The 21,233-nt window shown below is 50.9% G+C and overlaps 2 protein-coding genes across 3 annotated transcripts in view; one reads left to right on the top strand and one right to left on the bottom strand.

The window, feature by feature from the left end:
- Positions 1-21,233, bottom strand: part of TMEM63C (transmembrane protein 63C) — a 132,584-nt gene that overhangs the window by 97,933 nt on the left and 13,418 nt on the right. The gene's annotated exons all lie outside the window — the stretch shown is intronic.
- Positions 9,770-19,862, top strand: ZDHHC22 (zinc finger DHHC-type palmitoyltransferase 22). The gene is made up of 3 exons (XM_036841861.1): positions 9,770-9,867; positions 11,645-12,184; positions 17,545-19,862. The coding sequence occupies exons 2-3, from the start codon at positions 11,659-11,661 to the stop codon at positions 17,808-17,810; spliced, it is 792 nt and encodes a 263-aa protein (XP_036697756.1). The 5' UTR covers positions 9,770-9,867; positions 11,645-11,658; the 3' UTR covers positions 17,811-19,862.

Here is a 21,233-nt window from a genome sequence, read left to right as displayed (position 1 = left end):
TATAAAGTCCCAGGCATGTGGTCATTACTTACACTTCTCCCCAACTAGTCAACTGTCAGCTAGCTATGGTGGGGTACTCAGTGGCCAACAATCTTGACCTTCTCCTGGTGCTGTTAGAGTCTGAGTTACCACACACACACACACACACACACACACACACACACACACACACACACCAGGCAGAGGGGAGGCTTGCTCAGGGATAACAGAGGCTCTGGCACAGTTTCCTTCAGAAACAACCAAGAAGCAATGGACGTGCAAGCTCGTAAAGTGCCCAGCACAGCCCAGCCCAGAGCAGGGCTGGGTTCGGTCGGCACTGCCTTTCACCTTTCTTCTACCTTCAAGCCTTGGCTGGAATGGACGCAGGTAGGAGGCCTTAGGGAGCCTGTTAGCTTCCAGGGACTGAATAGTTGGCATAATGGGGTTCGGAGTTTACAGTTTCATTTACTTGCAGGAAATGACTTTCATTCTGCTGCTTGGCCAGCCTCTGGAGGCTTCCATTAGGGCTGGGAGCAGGGCCACCCAACCTTTGAGCTTCAGTTTCCTCATGTATAAAATGAGGCAAGTAATATTTACTAAGACCATCATTGTGAGGATTAAAATGCAAGAAGTAACTAAAGGGTCTATCACAATGCCAGAAACAAGATAAACCCAAAAGGAAGTATAGCTATGATCACAATGGTGGGATCCAGGAGGGTTTGGAGCTATGCGAAGGATGCTACTCTCAACCATCCAACTGCCAACCACCTTGGGAGGTTGAGAATGCAGGTGCTCTAGCTGTTGAGGAGCCAGGAGCCAATCTCACCCTGCTCCAGTCCTCTTATGGGAGAGAAGCTGGTACAAACTTTCTGGGGGGGGTAGTTGGCAATAGGGATCCTTTCCACTCAGCCACTCCACTTCTAGGAATTCAGCCAAGGAAATAATCATAGAGCCCCATAGAGTTGTTTGTGCTAGGACATTCACTGCAATGTTACTAATAATAGTGAGAAATTGGGAATAATCTAAAGTCAGAGATGCACTCAACACACACTTTGGTTGAATGCCAAATGGCCAAGATCAGTAGTATTCAGCTGAAGTCCAGGTCAATGTCTAATATGACCTTTATGGAAAAAACATCTTTGATAAAGGAGTACATCTAAAATTTTATCAGAGGTTACTTGTGACGATAATTTCATTATTAATGAATGTCATTGTCAGTGCTTAACCATTTAACATCTTAGAGCAAGAACAGTACTTACTTCCCCAGTGCTGGCAGTAGTGAGCTTGCTCCGGTATTGTATACTACGCACATCTGTGTTAATAAATTGATGCTTACTTTCAACTGAGGATGGTGGAGGAGTGTGATCCTCACTTGTTCTAATAATTTCTACTTTTCTTTAAATTCTTTATATTTCTTCCCACGTTGGGTCAAATATGATTTGCCATGGATAGTGTTACACATTATTTTAGAGGTTTGCCTCCTCATGAAATTGGGAGGTTGGCTGACATTCTGTTTTTACTTTATCTTTACAAGGTGTAAATAATTACAAATAGGGCTTTCTATTAAAGCTTCATGCTCTAGATAGAATAAGGTGACTAAAAGTTGACTACATTTTAAAAGATTGGGACTTCCCTGGTGGTGCAGTGGTTAAGAATCCGCCTGCCAGTGCAGGGGACACGGGTTCGAGCCCTGGTCTGGCCACGGAGCAACTAAGCCAGTGCGCCACAACTACTGAGCCTGCGCTCTAGAGCCCGTGAGCCACAACTACTGAGCCCACACACCACAACTACTGAAGCCCACGTGCCTAGAGCCCGTGCTCCGCAGCAAGAGAAGCCACCGCAATGAGAAGCCTGTGCACCGCACCGGAGAGTAGCCCCCGCTCGCCGCAACTAGAGAAAAGCCTGCACAGCAAGCAACGAAGACCTAACGCAGCCAAAAATAAATAAATAAATTTTAAAAAATAAAATAAAAGATTATTTTGTTTAGTGTTGCAAATGCTAGTGTCACAAACAATTCTACAAAGATTAGAACTACGATACAATCTAATCTCTGTTATTCTGCTTCATATTATTTTAATGTTTTATTGTTGTTGCCTCAAAAAGTATCTTCTAAAAGTATTTGGCTGACATGCTTTCTCAATATTTGTATTAGCTATCAATGTTTCCTTCTATATTTAAACATTTGAAAGGCTTAATAATGATTTCTGTACCCAAAAAAAGGGACAGTGTTTATAATTATCATGAGTGATACAGCATTTTACTTTTGCAATAATAAATATACATTTATTCTTTAACTGATAGAATTTCAACAAATAGAGCACAAAAGAAGATACTCATTACAAGTTACTTCTAGAAGGTGATCTACATTAGAAAGTGATTATTAGCAGTAGAGCCAAATGACATGACATGTGTGTATAATGGAGATTATTTTGCTTCTTGGATGCAAAGGTTATGTAACACAGTCATAGCTCATGGATCATACACAAGTCCAGGGAACCCAGAAATGGTGCTGAAGTCTGAACTTAGCTATTCAGCCTTTCAAAGACCAAGGCTGAAGATGAAGCTGAAGAGCATATTCTGACCAGACACCAAGGTCAAAGCCAAATTGCATCCCTACTAAACTGTGTCCCTTCTGTAAGAGAGACATATAAATTGTCCATAGAAAATGATGTGGGAAATGTATTTATCAACATGGAAGGACTGTTTTATAATTGCTGAATTTTAAACACTAGTTAGAAAAGAGGATGAAGTGTGAGCCCAAATTTGTAATTAAGGAGGAAAAGTCTGAATAGATAGAGGATTGAAGGACACATATGAAATGTTAATGATGATTATCTCTGGGTTTAGTATTAAAGGATTTCTGCTTTGTTTTAATAAAAATTTTTGTGTTTTCTGATAAAACATGTTACTCATATGATTTTTAAAAATAGAAAATATTCAGAATTCATCTTTTCTGTCTCTTCTTTCTGTTCCATCCGGGGCCAGATTTCAAGCTTGCAGAGCTGGGCGGATGGTCTGGGATACTGACCACAGCCGCCTGTAGTGCTCTCCGTCCATGTTCACTTGAGGTCAAGGCTTTGGCAGGCTGGAGCTGCCTTTCCTGGGCCTGTTTCTGTGAGGAGAGATGCCAAGAGGAAGGCAAAGGTCAGTGGGGGTGGGGGGAAGGGCAGGGGGTAGTAGCTCCATTTGACCAGTGAGGAACTGGAATCTCAGAGAGGCTGGAAGTGCCAGGAAAATCTTGTGTCTGTCCTGAGACCTGGGGGATAAATAACATGAATATGCCTAAACTTTTCCATAGTAGAAGAAAGCACTCCAAGGTGTCCCCCAAATTAATTTTACTTTTCCTTTTTATCAATACAACTCACAAATTTTAGCTGATTACCTAGCTATCTGTAGCTAGGTGTGGCCACGTGGCTAAGTTCTGGGTGATGAGAAGTAAGTGGATGTGTTGTGTGCAACTTCCAGGAAACATCCTTAAAGAGAGGGGCATGTCCTTTCTCCTTGTCCCCTTCTTGCTGGTTGGAATATGGATATGATGGCTGGGGCAGGAGCAACCATTCTGGACCATCAGGCAACATGCTTGGGATGATGGAGCAACAAAGTAGAAAGAGTCTGGGCAGATGAACATTGAGCCTCCATAGCAGCCCTGGACCGGCTCCTTTAAACTTCACTGATGTGAGAGTGAAGTAAACTTCCATCTTAGTTTAAACCAGTGTTCTCTTGGGGTTTCTGTCACATGTCACAGAACCTAACCTTAATTAATTACATTAGCTACCTCTTACTTAATATTTCTACCCCAGCCACTATTCTAAGTGCTTTACAAGTGTTACCTTGTTTAATCCATATAAAAATTCTATGAGGTGGGAACTATAATTAACCTTGTTTCACAAATCAGGAACCTGAGACACAGAGAGGTTGATTAACTTGCTCAAGGTCACACAAGTGACTGGTGGAACTGAAATCTGGGCCTAGATCATCTGGCACCAGAGGCTGTCCTCTGACTGCTCTTCTGGACCCTCTCCTTTGGCTCCTGGTCCCAGCTGACACTTCCATCCCCTACTGCAGACCTCTTTATGTTAGCTCTAGTCCCCATCCCACCCCATTCCCTGTCTCCAGCAAAAAGCCCATTCTCTCTACACCTTGTTTCACTGAGAAAAGATTCTGGCTGGCTAACTCAGGCTAAAGCATAAGAGACCAACATCAGCATGATATGTTCCCTCTCCATAAGAAAAGCAGGCTCTTTATTTCTATGTCAGTGTGAGGGTTTAGGTGTGAGAAACACAGAAGGAGCCACACTGGGTGAGGCTTGGGCACTGGAATCAAGTAAAGTGAATTTTATATCTGCTGCCAGCAAGCTTTGCAGTCTTGGCAAATCTCATACCCACTCTGAGCCTCCATTTTCCCCTCTACAAAATAGGTAGAATCAGACTTTCATTAGGCATGGGTGCTGTAAGGATTAAATGAAATAACCAATGTGAAGGCTCCTGGCCCCCATCAACCGGGCACAATAAGTATCAGTAAATATGTATCTTTATATAGTGGGATTCTGTTTATCTCTTGTTCCCTCTAGCCTATTTTTAAAGGTCAGACATTGAGATACAGTAACGTCCACCTTCTTGAAGGGTACAGATCTATAAGTTCTGACAAACATATAGTCATATAACTACCACCACAATCAAGGTATAGATTTTCACACCCAGATTGTTCCCTCCTTTGTCCCCAAGACTGTTTCTTACTCATTCTAATATTTATTGAGCACCCACTGTGTGCCAGGCTCTGTGCTGGGTCCAAGCTACAGCAACAAAGCTGACAGGTAAGTCCCTGCCCTTGGAAGTTTATAGTTTATCAGATGGAAGGGGACAGTAAACAAGAAAATAAACATACAAACAAACAGGATCATCATAGAAGCAGTAAATGCTATGCAGCAAGCAGGATTATTTGGTAGTTAGTAGCTGGGGGATTATTTCAGTCGAAAAGGCAGGTGCTATCCTTGTCATTGAAAATTCACAACCAAAGCTGCAGGTTAGTTAAAATCCCCATTTAATGGGCAAGGTACTTGAGGCTCAAAGGAGGGAACTTCCTCAAGGTCACACAGCAAGTGAATGGGAAAACAAGGCTTCAAGCTCAAGTCAGCAGACACCAAAAGCTCACACCAAAAGCTCGTGCTTTTTCCATCACATCACACCGGGCCCTGGGCCGTCTCTGCTGGAGCAGCGGGGGCTCAGGGGTGTGAGGTCTGGGCTGCCTGCTGCTCTGCGGCCATGAGGGCATAGCCAAGAGCCCTATGACAGCCAAGCGCACTGCAGTGACCTCACTCTCCTGGTCTCCCCTCCCTCCTCCTCTAGTTAAGATGTCAACCTTCTGCCTCATACCCTCGCATCTTGGACACCTGGCATTGCAGGGCTCTCCACGGAGACAGCTAACCTCCTCCTGTGCCTCCCGAGCTTCTCCATCCTGAAGACATAAACTGAGGTTGCGTCAGACAGGTGAATGTCCACTCTCTCAGCACCCCTTTCCTTTCTTTTCCTCTCTCCTTTTCCTTCTTCCTCCCTCTGCCTTCTACTTCCTTCTTCTTTTCCCTCCCTCTTTCTCTCTGCCTCTGCCTCCTGCATGCTTTGAGACGAAAGGGCCAATTACTCTTGCTGCCACTACCTCTGTCCGCTAAGCTGTGTACTGGTCCACAGGCATAAGCATTCCTACCACGACTGCCTGAGCAGTCCCTGGAAACCACGGCTAATTGGTAAAAGATCGCATTCGTTTTTTTCCATAGCCTGAACACTTCAAAGGAGGTTCTGCCAAAGCCAAGCCAAGGTTGCCACCCCGATGCATCAATCACTAGGGAGACCGCTGAGGTTACCTGTCACCCAGAGGGTGACATTCACACCTGCTGTTTCTACCTTGGCATGTGGTCTTGGATGATGAACATCACTGGCCCCAATCACATTCACACTCTCCAGCACCACAAACAGCAGAGCGTTAGAGAGCATTTGATTAATGTGCTTCAGGCTTACTTTATTTACGCAATTTTACCCAAATATCTTATGTAAAGAGATATTATGCAGATCTCTTACTCTGAGGGAGTATGGTTTGTACCTGCATCCTTTATTCATCTTCCAGAAAAGTTAACTATCAATGAGATTTTTACATGTTAAGTCACATTTTAAATCGAACATAGGCAAGGCTTGCAAATTAATGTGCAGCAAATCTCTGAACCTCAGTTTCCTCATAAGAAAAATGGGTTTAATAATTTTTCCCTAGCTAGCTTACAGGGCTGTTGAGAGGCTTGTGGAATAAAATTTTAATTTTGTAGATGTACTTTGTAAACTGCAAAGCGGTTTATTACATCAAAGTAATGTTATTGTTAAAATGAAGATGCAGTTGGCCAAGTAAATTATCACCTCCAAATAGAAATTCTGTGATAATCCAATTGTCATGTATTCGGCTGGCTAAGACAAAGATTACACTTGTATGTTTTTTGAATCCAGGCAGGCAGGGATGGCGCCTCACTGAATTTTCTGAGACTTGGGGAGCGTTTTGTGGTAGCCTCTGGCTATGACTTGGTATTGACAGTAAAGAGCATCCTGTCTGAGGATGTCTATTAAAATCTTAATTTCAGGGCACCAGGCAAAGCCTTCAATCAGGGCAAGATCTTCAAGTGAACATCTCTTGCCATCGCCTAGCTACCTGCACCTGCCCTTCAGGGAGAATGGGGGTCATTAAAGGAAACTGAACATTGAAAAAAAAAAAAGGTAACCTTGAGACCCCAGTCTATCTTCACCCTGATCAATCTGAAATAAGAGCATGAGAATGAAGGAAACCCACCCCCTCTGCCTCTTTAGGTGTGGCCCTTGCATCTTGGAATGTTCTCTGTCCCAGACACTTGGGGAGTTGTAGGGCCAGACAGACATGTGTAGGGTTCCCCACCCAAGGGAGAAGCTGCTTACTGCATAGAGTTCTTCTCTTTGTACACAACATTTTGAGGCAAAATGGAATGATTGCCACTGGGAAGGGAATTCATCTTATCCAGATAACCTCAGCAAATAGCAAGATTTGTGGCACATATTTCTGGGAAAGTGCTCACAAGCAATCAGATGCCTGTCTGTGTTCCTGACCCCTTGGGATCGCCTGCAGGTACAGTCATAGCTTGACTATGAGAATATATGATAAGGGTGATGGAGAGTGTGGCTTATAAATCATTTTCTGGCACTGTTTGTGGAGGATGAGACTGTAGTTGGGGTGGGTGGTGGCGGGATGCAAGATCAATGGGAAATGTGTCCTCAGCAGACATTTCAAAGACCTTGGAATGTAGCTTTTCCTCTCAGACAAAGACCAGTATCAATTCATCATTGATACACTTTTACTCAGTGTCCCTTCTGGACAAGTCATCATGTTAGGCGATATGGAGGAGACCCCCAAATATTTCCAACATAGACCGGGAGCTCTCATTTTAGTTAGAAAGATAAGGCGTTCTTGTGGATAAAGATAAGAGCCCAGAAGAGAGACAGGAGGAGAAAGAAGCTAACGCTGTCCAGTCTCCTGCTGGGACTGAGGCACTTATGTTATCCCATTTGATCATCAGCACCACCACAAGGTAACATCTTCATCCCGTTTTATGGAGGAGAATACTGAGATCAGAGAGGTTCGATGACTTGCTCCAGGTGCCACAGCTGGTTAGTGGCAATAAAGTGTCCGTTCTTAGTCTGCTTAATTCTGGTGGGGCCAGAATTGAAGGGAAGTTTTCAAATTGCCTTCTATATTGATTTCGTCAAAGATAATCACCAATTTTAGAAAAACAAACTAACATTTGGCTGTGCTTCCTCTTACTCCATTCACTTAGGAGCGGGGTGCCGAGGAACTACTAGCTCTAGATCTGAAGCTTTAATGTCCTTTTCTGTTGATAAACCATATTTCTAAATAAATCATTGTTTTTGTCCGTTTGCGTTTCCAAGGCCAGATCTCTGTCTCTTTCCTGGCTGAATACTCCCTTCCCCCACCAACATCCTCCCATGTGCCTTTAGCTTCTCCTTTCTCTCTCTCCTTCCCTACCCTCACACACACACAGAAATTCAGACGCACACCTTCCCACCACACACCCATATGCAAAATAAAATTAGAAATACTCCCCAACTCTCAAGGTATTTAGGGAATGGAGATCTTCAATGAATACAGCCAAGTGCTCCATTCCCTCCCTCCCAAGCCAGGGTGAGAGGCAGGCAGAGCTTGTGAAAAGGGTCCAGACAGCCCTGATTTTGACACCAAGAAGCTCTAAAGGAAAAAAAGGCCACTTGTGCTTTCCTCTATCTGCCCTGTGGCCACTGGATCTCACAGGGCTACCAGATTCTCAGAGCCAACACCTGGCAAGCTGTTCTTTTGTTTGTATGTAAAATCCTTTCAGAACATGAAAAGGTTTCCTGGTCCCCTCTTTTATTTTGATGCACACTGTCGAAATCCAGAGAAAACAGTATCTGATGTTTCAAAAATACAGGCTGAGCTGATAAGCATATTGTCCTCGTTTTAAGGGATTGTTCTTGTTTTAATCAACCAGTTGAGGAAGCAATAAATAATCATTTATTTATGATGTTTGCCTTCACCCAGAGGAGTGGAACAGGGCAGGTAGGTGAGCTCTGACAGCCCAAGAAACTGAGGTAGTGGTGGTGTCAATATTCCTGCAGCGGTTCAAAGCTCTCTCTGCTCCCTCCAACCTCCATCTGACACGCACTGGCCAACTGTCCCCACCCTCTTGGTACCCACCTCAGACTAGTGGGATCAGAAAAAGAAAGGAAATAGGAACAGGGAGATGAGGGCAGGACTCCAGGCAGAAGCTCCTGGTTCAGCCGTTCAAGCTCCGTGTCTGGATAAACCACTCAGTTGTCCTCCCTTCTCCCAAATCAGAGCTCCCCCTGGGTCTCAGGGTGATGCTGGGTTGTGTAGAGGCTGAGAGCAGGTCCATTAGTTCAAATCCAGGCTCTGTCACTTACCCGCTGTATGTCCTTGGGCATGTGACTTAGCTTCTCTGTGCCTCAAGCTCCTCATCCATACAAGGGGATCATGGAGCTTCTGCTGAGAGGGTTAACAAAGCTGCCTTATGCTAAAGGCTTATTAGCACAGTGCCTGGTTCATAGTAAGGACCCAATAAATAGAGTCAGTGATTATAAACTAATGCTCAAATAGTGCTCACCATAGGTAGGCCCTGCTTAAGGGCTTTACATAAATTGTTGTCATATAACCCTCACATCTCTGTTTTACAGATGGGGAAACTGGAACCTGAAGATCACACAGTAGTGAATGATGGATATTCAGACCCGGGCAGACAGGCTCCGGAGTCGGGGCTCTCAGCACTTCTGTGCACAATGACGTTGATCTTTAGGCGTGTTGCCCCTGGCAAGCTGAACTCCTAAACCCCCAGGTTTTCCTCGCTCCGAGAATGGAGAGCAGCGGAGGGCTGTTAGCCACAGTGGGGAGGGAAGGAGCAGATGATGGTTAGAGCATCATCACATCAGGGTGGAATCCAGAGCTCCCAGCTGGAACCAGCGGCTGAAGTCAGGCGGGGAGCCCCTCCAGAGGAGCGAGGGGAGGAAGGGGGGCAAGTCCCCGAGGCCGAGAGGGGTGGCCAGAGCACCGCCCCTCGGAGGGGAGGGAGGGGTGGCGGGGCTGGGGGCGGGGGTGCCCAGCTGCCATCCCCGCCGTCTCCGGGCCCCCACTCGCTGGCGCCCCAGTGGGAGGACGACAGCTGCCCGCTCCCTCCTCCCCACACCCCCGCTACCTGCCCAGTCCCCGAAGCGAAGCGTGAGGAGGCTGCGAGCCGGCGGGGCCGAGCCCACAACTTTGCAGCCTCGGGGAGGGCGAGAGCCGGCGTCCGAGGCTCCCCTTGTCCGCGACCAGAGCTTGGTGAGTTCATTTCCCCACTGCTCTGCGGCGGTGCGGCGGCGGCGGCCGCGCGGGGGGCGGCTTCCCGGGCGTCCGGGAGGCGGTGGCCGAGAAGCCGGCGGCCGCCCGCGCTGCCTGCCTCGCTAGGGCTCCGGCTGTGCCGCCCGCCGCCGCGGGCGCGGCCGGCGCCAGTGCTAAACGGCCACCGGGCCGCCCCGGCGGTCTCCGCTGTCCCTTCTCCCGCACAGGGCCGTGGCTGCGGTGCGGCCGCCCGCCGTGCGCCCCGCACTCCCCCAGCCCGTCCTTCGCCTTCCAGGCGCCGCGGCGCATCTGGAGGCTGCTCCCGCGGCCCCCCTGGCGACCAGCGTGGGGAAGACACTTGCTTCGCCGGATCCCGGGCCGCGGGCTCTCTGGGGTGGGCAGCGCCGCCGCAGCCCCCGGGAGCCCCCAGCGACCACCCCCGGGCGTGCCCTGCGCTGAGCCCCTGCGGCGGAGAGGGACCCGCGGTCCCCACGGGGGCCGCGAGTCTCCTGGGGCACTGGCACCTGCAAAGGGGACTCCAAGGTGATCAGTCACCCAGTGGGGACGGGACAGCCTGGACGGAGGCCTAGTGGCATTCGCCCGTCCTGGGTGCAGCAGCCTTCCCAGAACTTTTCTCGCGCCTTGGGCTCGCCTGCTCCTTAGCCCCTGGAAAAGTTCTCGCGGGCGCCCGGAATCCTATTTTTCGGTGGCTTCCGAAGCTGGGCAGGAACCGGGGCTGTGGGGCGGGGTGGAATAAATTTGTGGTAGGGCTGCGCTCAGCGGCGGGGGTCGATCCCCTGGAAACCTGGCCAAGCATCCACGCCTGCGCCCAGGGAGAGCTTGTTGGCATCGAAGGGGTTTCAGCGCCATCGGGGTTGTTTGGGTTTCTCGCTCCAAGAGGGCGGGAGGCAAGCGCGGAGGAGGGGGGGATTTTAATTTCGTCGCCTCAAATGAAAACGCTCTTTGCCAAGAAATAGCTAGGGCAGCCAGCTTCGGAGAGATGGGCTGACCGGAACCGGCTGACACAGGTATTCCTGCTGCGCCCCCCAATCCCACCCATCGCCTAAGTGCTTGTGGGAATGTATCGATTGTTGTAATTGATTTTTTCTAAAAAGCCAGGTGGCAGCGGCTGCGTGTGTGTACACACAGATACACACACACACAAACACAGATACCGAGGCGCACACAGATTACACATACAAAATCACACACAAGGAACACCCCCCCACACACACACAGGCAAGCACACACATACCCCCAAAGCTCTTTGCGTTATGGGTAAGGTCCCTGAGTATTGCCCAATATGGGGGATGGCACGGAGAAAGGGGAGGTGAAACAGTACTTATCTGCCCCCACCCCAAATCTTCTGCTTTCTCCTCCTAGGAGGTCTGAAGGAGGAATCCCAAACCTGAGCACGTCTCCACTGCCATAAAAAAGCAGAGCCCTAGGCAGCCCCCGCTCCGCCACCCGCACCCACCTCCTACGGACTGAGAACAAGTCCCCACCTCGCCCTCCTTGTACCTGACCCCCGGGGCGTCAAGGCGCCGAGGTGGCTCAAAAACGGAGGAGGTGGGCACCAGAAGGTAGGGCTTGGCTCCCAGAGGCTGTCATGATCTCGGGGTCTCACGCCTGCTTGGTCACGGGTTAAGGAAGAGAGGAAGGGTGATCCGAGGGACATGGGTTTGCGCGGAGCAGGACGGACAGATAGCGCCGGGGAGCGCCCTAGGGAGCCCTCTGGACACTGCAGTGAGTCTTCCTCTCACCCTGGGCCCCTTAGGAATGTAATCGAGGATGCTGGCCCTGAGGCTGCTCAACGTGGTGGCCCCCGCCTACTTCCTGTGCATCTCCCTGGTGACCTTCGTGCTGCAGCTCTTCCTCTTCCTGCCTAGTATGCGTGAGGACCCCTCGGCCGCCCGGCTCTTCTCACCTGCGCTGCTCCATGGGGCATTCTTCCTGTTCCTCTCAACCAACGCCCTGGGTAATTATGTCCTGGTCATCCAGAACTCCCCAGACGACCTGGACGCCTGCCAGGGGACCGCAGCCAGGAGGGCCCTGTGCCCTCCGCCCAGCACCCACTTCTGCCGAGTGTGCGCCAGAGTCACCCTGAGGCACGACCATCACTGTTTCTTCACCGGCAACTGCATCGGTAGCAGGAACATGCGCAACTTCATCCTGTTCTGCCTCTACACCTCCCTGGCCTGCCTCTACTCCATGGTGGCCGGCGTGGCCTACATCTCCGCAGTCCTCTCCATCTCCTTCGCCCACCCCCTGGCCTTCCTCACGCTCCTTCCCACCTCCATCAGCCAGTTCTTCTCCGGTGAGTGGGCCTTGGCAGGCAGGTTGGGCCCTATGCAAGGACCTCCTACCTCAACCCCAAGTTGGCCAGGTTTAGCAAATACAGGATGCCCAATTAAATTGTAATTTCAGATAAACTATGCATAACTATTTAATATAAGTATTTCCTGAATATTGCAGGGGACATACTTACACTAAATTTTTTTAGTTATCTATTTGAAATTCAGACTAACTGGGCATGCTGTATGTCACCTGGCAACCTCCCTCCCCACCCCCATCCTCATTCATCTTCTCCTCGTTGCTCACCACTGTCCATTTGCTCATAGAATGGTGGCAAACCAGGCAATACACCTGCCCTGTGCCAGGAGGGGCTGATTGCTGGCCATCCCTCCGTGCAGCCTGCGAGGTACCCCCATGCTATGGCCTTCCTCTGCCTGGACCCCAATCCTGCTCACACATTCCTCCAAGGACTTTGCCCTCCAAAGGTCTTGCTGATCAACCACAGTGAGGTCGACCAGGGTGCCGGGCCAGTCCCGGCAGAAGGCTAACCCTCGCCCTCCTACCCACTATATTTGACCCCCTCCAGGTTGTTCTCCGGTCTGCAGGTGGCTCAGAGCAAGGAACGTCCTGGTTGGAGATGCAGCCATATTTAAGGACTCCATCTTCACACCACAGAGCCACGGGACTGGTGTGGGATCTGACCCTCCAGGAGGCTCTTACACTTGCAGGAGCCAGGCATGTAGACCTTCACACTGGGGCTCAGCTATGCCCCCCGGTGAGGACTGTGCTTTATATAGCATACCCCAAGGAGAGCGGGGTACCAGGCCCAGAGGGACCTGGTTCCTGGTGGCAGGAACCAGCCCTTGAAACCAGCCAGGAACCACCCTACCTGGCCGTGAAACTTGCCCCTACCTCATTTCCTTCACTCCACCTACCCTGGCCTTTGAGTCTGACTGACTTGGCTCTTACAATTAGTAGCATGCACATATGGACACGTAGCTGTGCGTGTGTGATGTTATCTCCATTTCTCATGAAGAAACTGAGGCTCAGATGGGGTTAAATGGCTGCCCAGGATCTTACTACTTCCTAGCAGCAGCCTCTGGCTTGCCTCCCAGGTCTTTAGACAACGCACAGCAGCAGAGGGAATGCAGCATGTTTCATACCCCGTTGACCTTTCAGGGACAAAAAAGACAGAGTGCAGCTTCTTCCACTGAGAACCCCAAATTGTCTTGATATGCCTGGGCTGGACATTCATAAAATTCTGCCTCACTCTGGGGGAAGCCATCGTTTTGGTCTTTGTTGGGGCCTCAGCCCAGTCCTCTGCAGGCGTAAAACTTTGTGCCATTTGGCAGTAGGAACACAGAGACCCTGGAAGAAGGACCCAGCTATGAGGGTTGCCTTGAGGGCTGGTGGTTGAGCTGGGCCCAGAACTCAGAGCTCTCGGACCTTCTGGATCCTGGCGCCAGCATAGGAGGCTGCTGGGACTGAAATAACCAGGACGGGGGAGGGTAAGTGGGCGGGCTAGGGGGTGGAGTGTGACACCGGCAGGTGGAGAGACGAGGAGAGCCAGAGAGACTGATTACACTTTCTTTTCCAAGTAGTTTCATCACATAAAAATGGGTGCTTCCAAAGAGAGGATCTTGAAATGGTTTGATTTAAGCCTGGGCTTGAGGCCTGTCCATATGTGCTAGGTCTGGGTGGGAGACAGGAAGGTAAAGAAGAGGAACCTCTTGCTTTGATCTGATAGGGGAACAGAGCCAGTCAGTGCCTATCTTGGGGCCCAGATCCCTATTCTAGCAGAAACATGAGTCCCACTATCTTTTACCTCCTCACCAGACCCACTAGGAAAAGGAGGCCAAGATTTCTTTTTCTTTTTCTTTTTCTTTTTATTATTTGGCTGCATTGGGTCTTAGCTGCGGCACACAGGATCTTCATTGTCGCATGCGGGATCTTTTGTTGCGGTTCATGGGCTCTTCGCTGCGGCGCGCGAGCTTCTTTCTAGTTGTGGTGCTCGGGCTCCAGGGCGCGCGGGCTTGTTAGCTGTGGTGCGGGGGCTCTCTAGTTGTCCCGCGGGCTCTAGAGTGCATGGGCTTAGTTGCCCCATGGCATGTGGGATCTTAGTTCCCCGATCAGGGATCAAACCCACATCCCCTGCACTGGAAGGCAGATGCCTAACCACTGGACCACCAGGGAAGTCCCGAGGCCATGATTTCTAATCTCCAACTCTCCCATCTCATCTTCCTCCTTTGCCGGCCTTTCATCTTTCCCCTTGGCAGCCCTTCTCTCGCCTGCCCTGACACACACCTCACCTGTTCAGCTTCTCCCTTCCTGTCCCTTCTCCCTCTCTTCTCAACCCAAACGGTTGAGGGCACCGCCCTCTCATCTGCTCCGGAGGCCAGGTGCACAGGAGGGTGTAAAAAGGGGCAAGTCGTTGGCTAGATTGAGCTGTTCCCAACTGTGGCACTGCCCCTAAGGCAGATCTGCCACCAGAGCACGGGATGGCTGTGTGTGGGCCCCGGGAGCCAGAAGTGGGAGGGGTCTTCTGGCGGCTGTACCCACATGCCCTCCATTGATGCCAGAGAGGAAGGAGACTGGCCAGTTAGACTTTAGAAGCTGTTCTTTCTTTTGGCTTCATGGGACCAGTACAGGTTGTGTCACTTCTCTGAGCCTCATTCTTCTCATCTGGGAAATGGAGGTGACACCATCTGACCTGTGTCATGGCATTCGGAAAAGTACGCCAGTGTGGTGGGTGCCAGAAAGTCCAGTAGAAGGGAAAAGGGGTTAATATTTGTTGAGCAAATATTATGTGCTAACCACTGTGCAGGTCTCATTTCATCCAATCCTCAGGACAAGTTTGTGAGGTAGGTATTATTATATCATTTTGAAAGACTCAGCAACCAAAGGCTTAACGAGGTTAAGTTGCTTTGAAAGCACACAGCTAGTATGAGCCCAGCCCAAGCTTTGGACTCAGAGCTGCTAGCCTCCAGAGCCCACATTCTTCCCGCAATACTGCCTCTCTGAAGTTGCTTCTTGATGAATGAGCCACTTTGGGAGGGAGAGAGCTTCTTATCCCAGGATGTATATTAAAGATGCTGGGTGATGATCTGTCAGAGGTGCTATAGGTGCTTGGTGGAAAGCCGGGGTGGAATGATTGGATGGTGTGACCCTTCAGGCCCATTAGGAAAATTCTGTGATTTTCTAAAAAAGCAGAACTATTATTAAATAGTTCAGAGGAGCTGAGGCAGCCAGGCTAGGCAGCTTCAAACACTTTGAGAGAAAGCATGTCCCCAGAATAGCCTTTTGTAGCTGCTGCAAGGGGCCGGGGAAAGGCCACAAGGTCTTTTCTGCATGCCTTGATTTAGCGCCAGAAAAAAAGAGACTGTGGAAAACAGCTTCCATCAGCCCAGGCTTGTCCCTGAGGCTGAGTTGCAAGGCAGGCTTGCGCTTGACAGCTCTGATGTTTGCACATCCCAGCTTGAAGGCCATCTTTGCCTGTAGCATTCCTGCACCCCAGAGGGCACCATGGTCCCAGGATCCTTCATCCTGCACATGGCTGCCTGAGCTAACCTGTGCTGACAAGGAAGAAGTGGGTCAGAGGCATGGCACAGCCCAAGGTGAGCCCTGTCCCGTTGCTGCCCCCTGCCCCCCGTGCAAGCCAGCTGGACTGAACTTTCCATCCCCCGGGCAGCAGGACTTTATTTGTCCCCAAGTTTGCAAAGAGAAACCTGCTATCAAAGCTCCTAGGGCTGAGGGCAAGAGCGGGATGCTAATGAGCAAACCTGAATCGTATCCACATCCTCCTGGCCACTGAGTCCACCATTGCTCAGATTGGAAAAGTTTATTTTTTAGTTTATTTATTTGATTGCGCTGGGTCTTAGTTGCGACAGGCTGGCTCCTTAGTTGAGTCTCACAGGCTGCTTAATTGTGGCATGTGAACTCTTAGTTGTGGCATGCATGTGGGATCTACTTCCCTGACCAGGGATTGAACCCGGGCTCCCTGCATAGGGAGCGTGAAGTCTTAACCGCTGCGCCACCAGGGAAGTCCCTGGAAAAGTTTTAAAAGCCCAACCCTCAGGGGTCTGGGAATGGAAACGTGGGGAGATGAGAAGAGGTCCATGGGCGCCAGGGGAAGCTGGAGAAGGGAAGAATAGGGTTGAGATTTGCAGAGGTTGAATAGGTTGTAAGGCAGGGTCTCTGGCAGGTACCCGCATCTCACTGGAGGAAGTGATGGTGAGCTTGCCCTGCTGGAGAGAGGGGCTGAGGAGGGCTTTTGAGTTCTCTCCAGGGCCCACTGCCCTGGCTGTTGGGCAGGTCAAGGCTGCTAAAGTTGTAGCCCAGCCAGATCTCCAAGCCCTGGAAAGGAGAAGGAGAAAGCGTGATGGTCTTAAGAGCTAAACTGAGCCCCTTTTGGAGGTAGTCTCCTTACCTGTGAAGGATGCCCAGCAGGGAGTGCCGCGCTGAGTGTGAACCAGAATGCTGGCCACTGCGCACACAATTTCTCTGAATCATGCAACCTATGGAATCATTGTTGTTATACCCATTTTACATTATGAGCAAACCGCAGCTCAGAGAAGTTAAGAAACTTTTGCAAGACCACAGAGCTGGGAGATTCAAACTTAGCACGGACCGACCACCCCAGCTCGGAGGAAGAGTGGGGAATCTCTTACTCAGTGAGGTTTAAACCAGTCATGGAGAGTGCTGGTTTAGAGGGGTTTAGGGAAGGTTCAGCTCAAGGCAGGGACCTAGACTGATGACCTTGGGGGCCTCTTCCAGCCTTAGCAAGCTCTGACAGGACGGCTCTGGCTGAAAGTTCCAGTGGCCATACTGTCCTCTTTTTAACATTGATGACTGAATTATCCTCTGCACTGCCTTGACACTCGTGATTTATTCTTCTTGATGACTAGGCCCTGTTCTCCATCATGCTGTCACTTCCCCGAGTCCTCCCAGCCAGTGCTCACAGCTCCGAAGAGAAGGCACTGCAGTCTAGACAGCTGCCCAGGCACCAGCTCCCTCTCCAGGGTCCTCAGCTCGCTCCTCTCTCCTCCTGAAAAAAAACCCTTCTCCCTGTTTCTAGCCCCAAAAGAGAAGGCAGAGAGAGAGAGAGAGGTGGTATCACTGACCCTGAGGAAATGCTAGCATCTAGGCACTGCCCATAGAAGTTTCCTTTCCTTTCTCCTCCACGTCCTCAGTTCTCCTCTCTCGCCTCAGGAGCCGTCAGCACTAAGAAAAAGTTAGGACAACTTGTTCCTCTCCCTCGCTGCAGAGCTGAGATGTAGCTTCAATCTCATTAATCTCCCCCCTAGTGGAAAGTGCCTGCTTGGATGGCAGTTCAGTGCGTGGCCTGGCTGTAAAATGATTCTGTTGTTTTCCCGCCCCCTGCAGGAGCTGTCCTTGGTCCTGAAATGTTCGTCATCCTCATGCTCTACCTCTGGTTTGCCATCGGCCTGGCCTGCGCCGGCTTCTGCTGCCATCAGCTGCTGTTGATCCTCCGGGGGCAGACCCGCCACCAGGCGCGGAAGGGGGTGGCAGTGAGGGCCCGGCCTTGGCGCAAGAACTTACAGGAGGTCTTCGGAAAGAGGTGGCTCCTGGGCCTGCTGGTCCCCATGTTCAATGTTGGAAGTGAGAGCTCCAAGCAGCGGGACAAGTAGCGGGCACTCCCGTCATCTCTCTCTGTGTGTGTATTGACTCCTCGTGAACATAAGACCACAACACCCTGTCTCCGCCCGTGGCCCACTACAACTTTGGACTGGTAAGGTCCTAGCATCCACCCCTGGTCTGTAACACACAGAGAACAGCGTTGGCTGGTGGATCATGACGAGGAGGGAGAATGGCCACCGAGGCACCGCTAGGTTCCCCATGAGCCAGCCTGGTGGCTGCTAGCCGTGCAGAGCCTCTGCTTTTGTTTCTTCCCCCTTGGGGTGCCTGCTCTTCCCCTCTGCCTGGTTCACCCACGCTCCACCAAGTCTCATGTCATCACTGCTATCTGCTAGAGCGTTTCCTCTCAGCCCCGTGTTAGGAGTGGGGAGTGGATTCTTGCTGCTGGTATGAAGCTCCCCAGGACCTGGAGTCTGGCAAAAACGTTTCAAATTACCATGTGTGAGAGGCACCCAAGTCAGCTCTGCCAGCTGCTAGTGAGGTTGGGAAGGGAGGGGTGTGTGTCCTCATCCCCTCTGTGGAATTTTTAACGGTGGAAGGAAAAAAGAACTCAGTAGCTTGCTGCCCAGCCCTCAAGTTGCAAGGCCCTTTCTCTGGGAGACAGCAGCCAATGGCCTGGGATTTCTAGCTGCTGTCCCCTCTCCACCCCGCCCCAGCTGGCTACCCAGTCCAATCCAGGACCTGGCTGGATGCTTCCTTTCCCTGGCACTCTTCCAGCCTTTCCCATTGGTCCCCAGCCTCTGGGTCTTTGCTAGGTGCTGGGAAGGCAAGGAAGAAGAGAGAAGGAAAGGGAGATACTGATAAATGAGAGTGGTATGTGATTGCACAACCATATAGAAGGGGGCATGTGATCGTGTGTGTGTGTGTGTGTGTGTGTGAGAGAGAGAGAGAGAGAGAGAGAAGTGGTGAGGAATGTTGTTATGAAAATAAAGAAAGAATGGGAAGAGAGAGGGTCACACAGAGATTGGGTACTGGGATATTTGGGGACTGAGAATGAAAGGGGCAAATGGGTTCATTTCTGAAGGACATTCTAGCAGCTAAAGCTGTTCAGTGTTTGAATAGTTGCCTGGGAAGGTAGTGAGTGCCTCACAACTGGAGGTATTCCAGAAGGGGCTAGGCAGTCATCTGGCAGGCATGCTGTGGAAAGAATTTCTGCACAGGGTCAGGGAAAAGAAGATCCTTTCCCACCCCAAGATGCCAGTGTCTTCTTCATGATTGCCAGGTCCAGAGGCAAGATCTGCAGGGATACCTGTGAATTATTTGCTTTCGTGGAGGATGGGGCGGGCATGGAGTGGTCTGAAAATCATGATGCAAACTTTCAGGACCCTACCCGACCACCAGGGAGATGGGACTACTAGGTATTAATGCTAGTTGAGGGGGTTGGCCTTTGAGAACAGGGAGATGGAGCAGTGTCGGGGCAGTGGTGGGGAGAGCAAAGCTGGAAAATCATGTTCACCTCTGAGGAGTGAGATTGGGAGAGTTGAGGCTCAGGAATGGGGAGACCAGAATATAGGGGTGCAATTGGGAGACCAGCCCTGACTGGCTCTGGATGAGGGCACTGCTCTGCATTCTGGGACCCAGAAGACCAGACTCCTGGGGCATATGAGGGAGTGGGGACAATACAAGTGCCCCCTCCTGACTGGGTCCCAAGGCCATTCTGCCATCCAGTCTGCTGGAGCCCACACTCTGCAGTGTCCAGCTGGTGGCCACAGTGACCCCAACCATTGCCACACGACACGGCACAACACCTCGAGTTCTTGAGCAGAGCTTGGGAGGACTTTATCTTGGTTCTGCCTTCACGGCCCCTAGAGAACTAATGTAGTAATGGTGCCACCTGCTCATCCTTCTCCCCCTTATATTATTCATTCATTCATCCTACATGTATTTACTGAGCACCAACTATGTGCCAAGTCTCCACCAGGCACTGGTATACAGTGGTGAACAAGATGAAATCCCTGCCACCAAGAGCATCCTGTTGCTGCCCCCATGTCCCCACCCCCTGAAAAAGTCACTTTGCCTTCTTGCTGGTCAGCAGGATAGGTCACTTGGAGGGGAAGGATGTGGCAGAGAGGGTTGAAGGGGAGCCCAGGCTTCCTGGATGGAGGGGTCATTGGGGGGGCATCCTCACCCTCAGTTCTGACCATATTGAATCAGTGGGAGTGGAAGTGGAGAAGGGAAAGGGCCTGGCTCACTCCTGACCCCAAAGCTCAAGCTTGGAAGCCAGCCCTGCCATGCTCAATCTCCTGGAGGCTCAGCATTGTGAGGGAGCAAAAGGGATATGTGCAGGGAGTCATCTTCTGGCTGACTGGTCAGTGGGGGTGACAGTGGGGAGGTTGCCAGGTGTAGGACTTGAGAAATATTTGTACACATGGCCCTATACTGTCGATGAAGAACATCAATAAAATATGTGGTTTTAAATTGGACTTGATGTGATTGTTTTGGCACTGTGGTTGGTAGCAGGGCTGGCAAGGCTGGAATACACTGACACAGTCATACTAGCTGCTAAAATATTTAAGGTAAGTATTCAAAACGCTTCTGTTCCAGTAGGTAAATAACCACTGTCCAGACTCCCTGAGCAATCCAGCCCTGCTGTCCCAGCTGCTCCTGCTCCTTCGCTGGGATCCCGGGCTCACCTCGCATCCAGCGATGAAAAGGGCAGCGCTTGGCAGCTGCGTGGGGCCCCCAGGGTCCTGCTCCAGCCCGTCAGCCAGTGTCCATTGTGAGTGGTCAGGACTGTGCTGTGTGGTTGGTAAAAGTGTGGGTACCAACCCTGGTTGGTAGCAGGTCTACGTGCTGGGATCTGTGGACCCACAGGCACCAGGGATGGAATGTCCCACCTGGGAACTTGCCTCCTCCTCCCTCCCCCAATCCTCCTCTCCCACTCCTTCCCGTGACAGCTGGGGAGTGAATGAAGAGGGGAGTCCACCTCGTCCTCCATCTCAGCCAGAACTGACCACCACTGAGGATCAGCCAGGGCCCCCTGCCCTCTTGGCCCCTATAATACGTGGACACCTTGGTAGCTGGGAGGGTGTTGAGCCCTACAGGGAGGGAGTGGTCCCTGAGCGGGTGAATGGGCATAACCTCTGATGCATCCAAAGATGTGCAGGCCTGGACTGATGGAGGACACAGCTGCAAAGTGCTCATTCTACTTGGGCTGTTGAAGAACCTTCAGCCCAGGCCAGTGTTGTATATGGGTCGGCATTCCCTGAACACACACCAAGGGGCAACCAGCAAGGCAGCCCCGAGATATGCTGGGGCCGGCGGGAAGGGATGAATGGAGCTGCAGCTAACCCTCAGCACATTCTAGAGTGTGAGCTATCCATACTCCACAGGGCAGACACACCTGCCTTGTTCACACTGTACCCTGGATGCCTGGCAGGGACCAGGCACATAGTAGGTGCTCAATGATTGCACAG

This window comes from Balaenoptera musculus, chromosome 2 (assembly GCF_009873245.2).
Source record: "Balaenoptera musculus isolate JJ_BM4_2016_0621 chromosome 2, mBalMus1.pri.v3, whole genome shotgun sequence".
In the NCBI taxonomy this organism is placed as follows: Eukaryota; Metazoa; Chordata; class Mammalia; order Artiodactyla; family Balaenopteridae; genus Balaenoptera; species Balaenoptera musculus.
This window is presented reverse-complemented; position numbering and strand designations above follow the sequence as displayed.

Excerpts from the sequence above, each read along its gene's own strand:
- ZDHHC22 (XM_036841861.1), top strand. The coding sequence starts at position 11,659 with ATGCTGGCCCTGAGGCTGCTCAACGTGGTGGCCCCCGCCTACTTCCTG. Across the intron at positions 12,185-17,544 it reads CATCAGCCAGTTCTTCTCCG|GAGCTGTCCTTGGTCCTGAA; the intron begins GTGAGTGGGCCT and ends CGCCCCCTGCAG.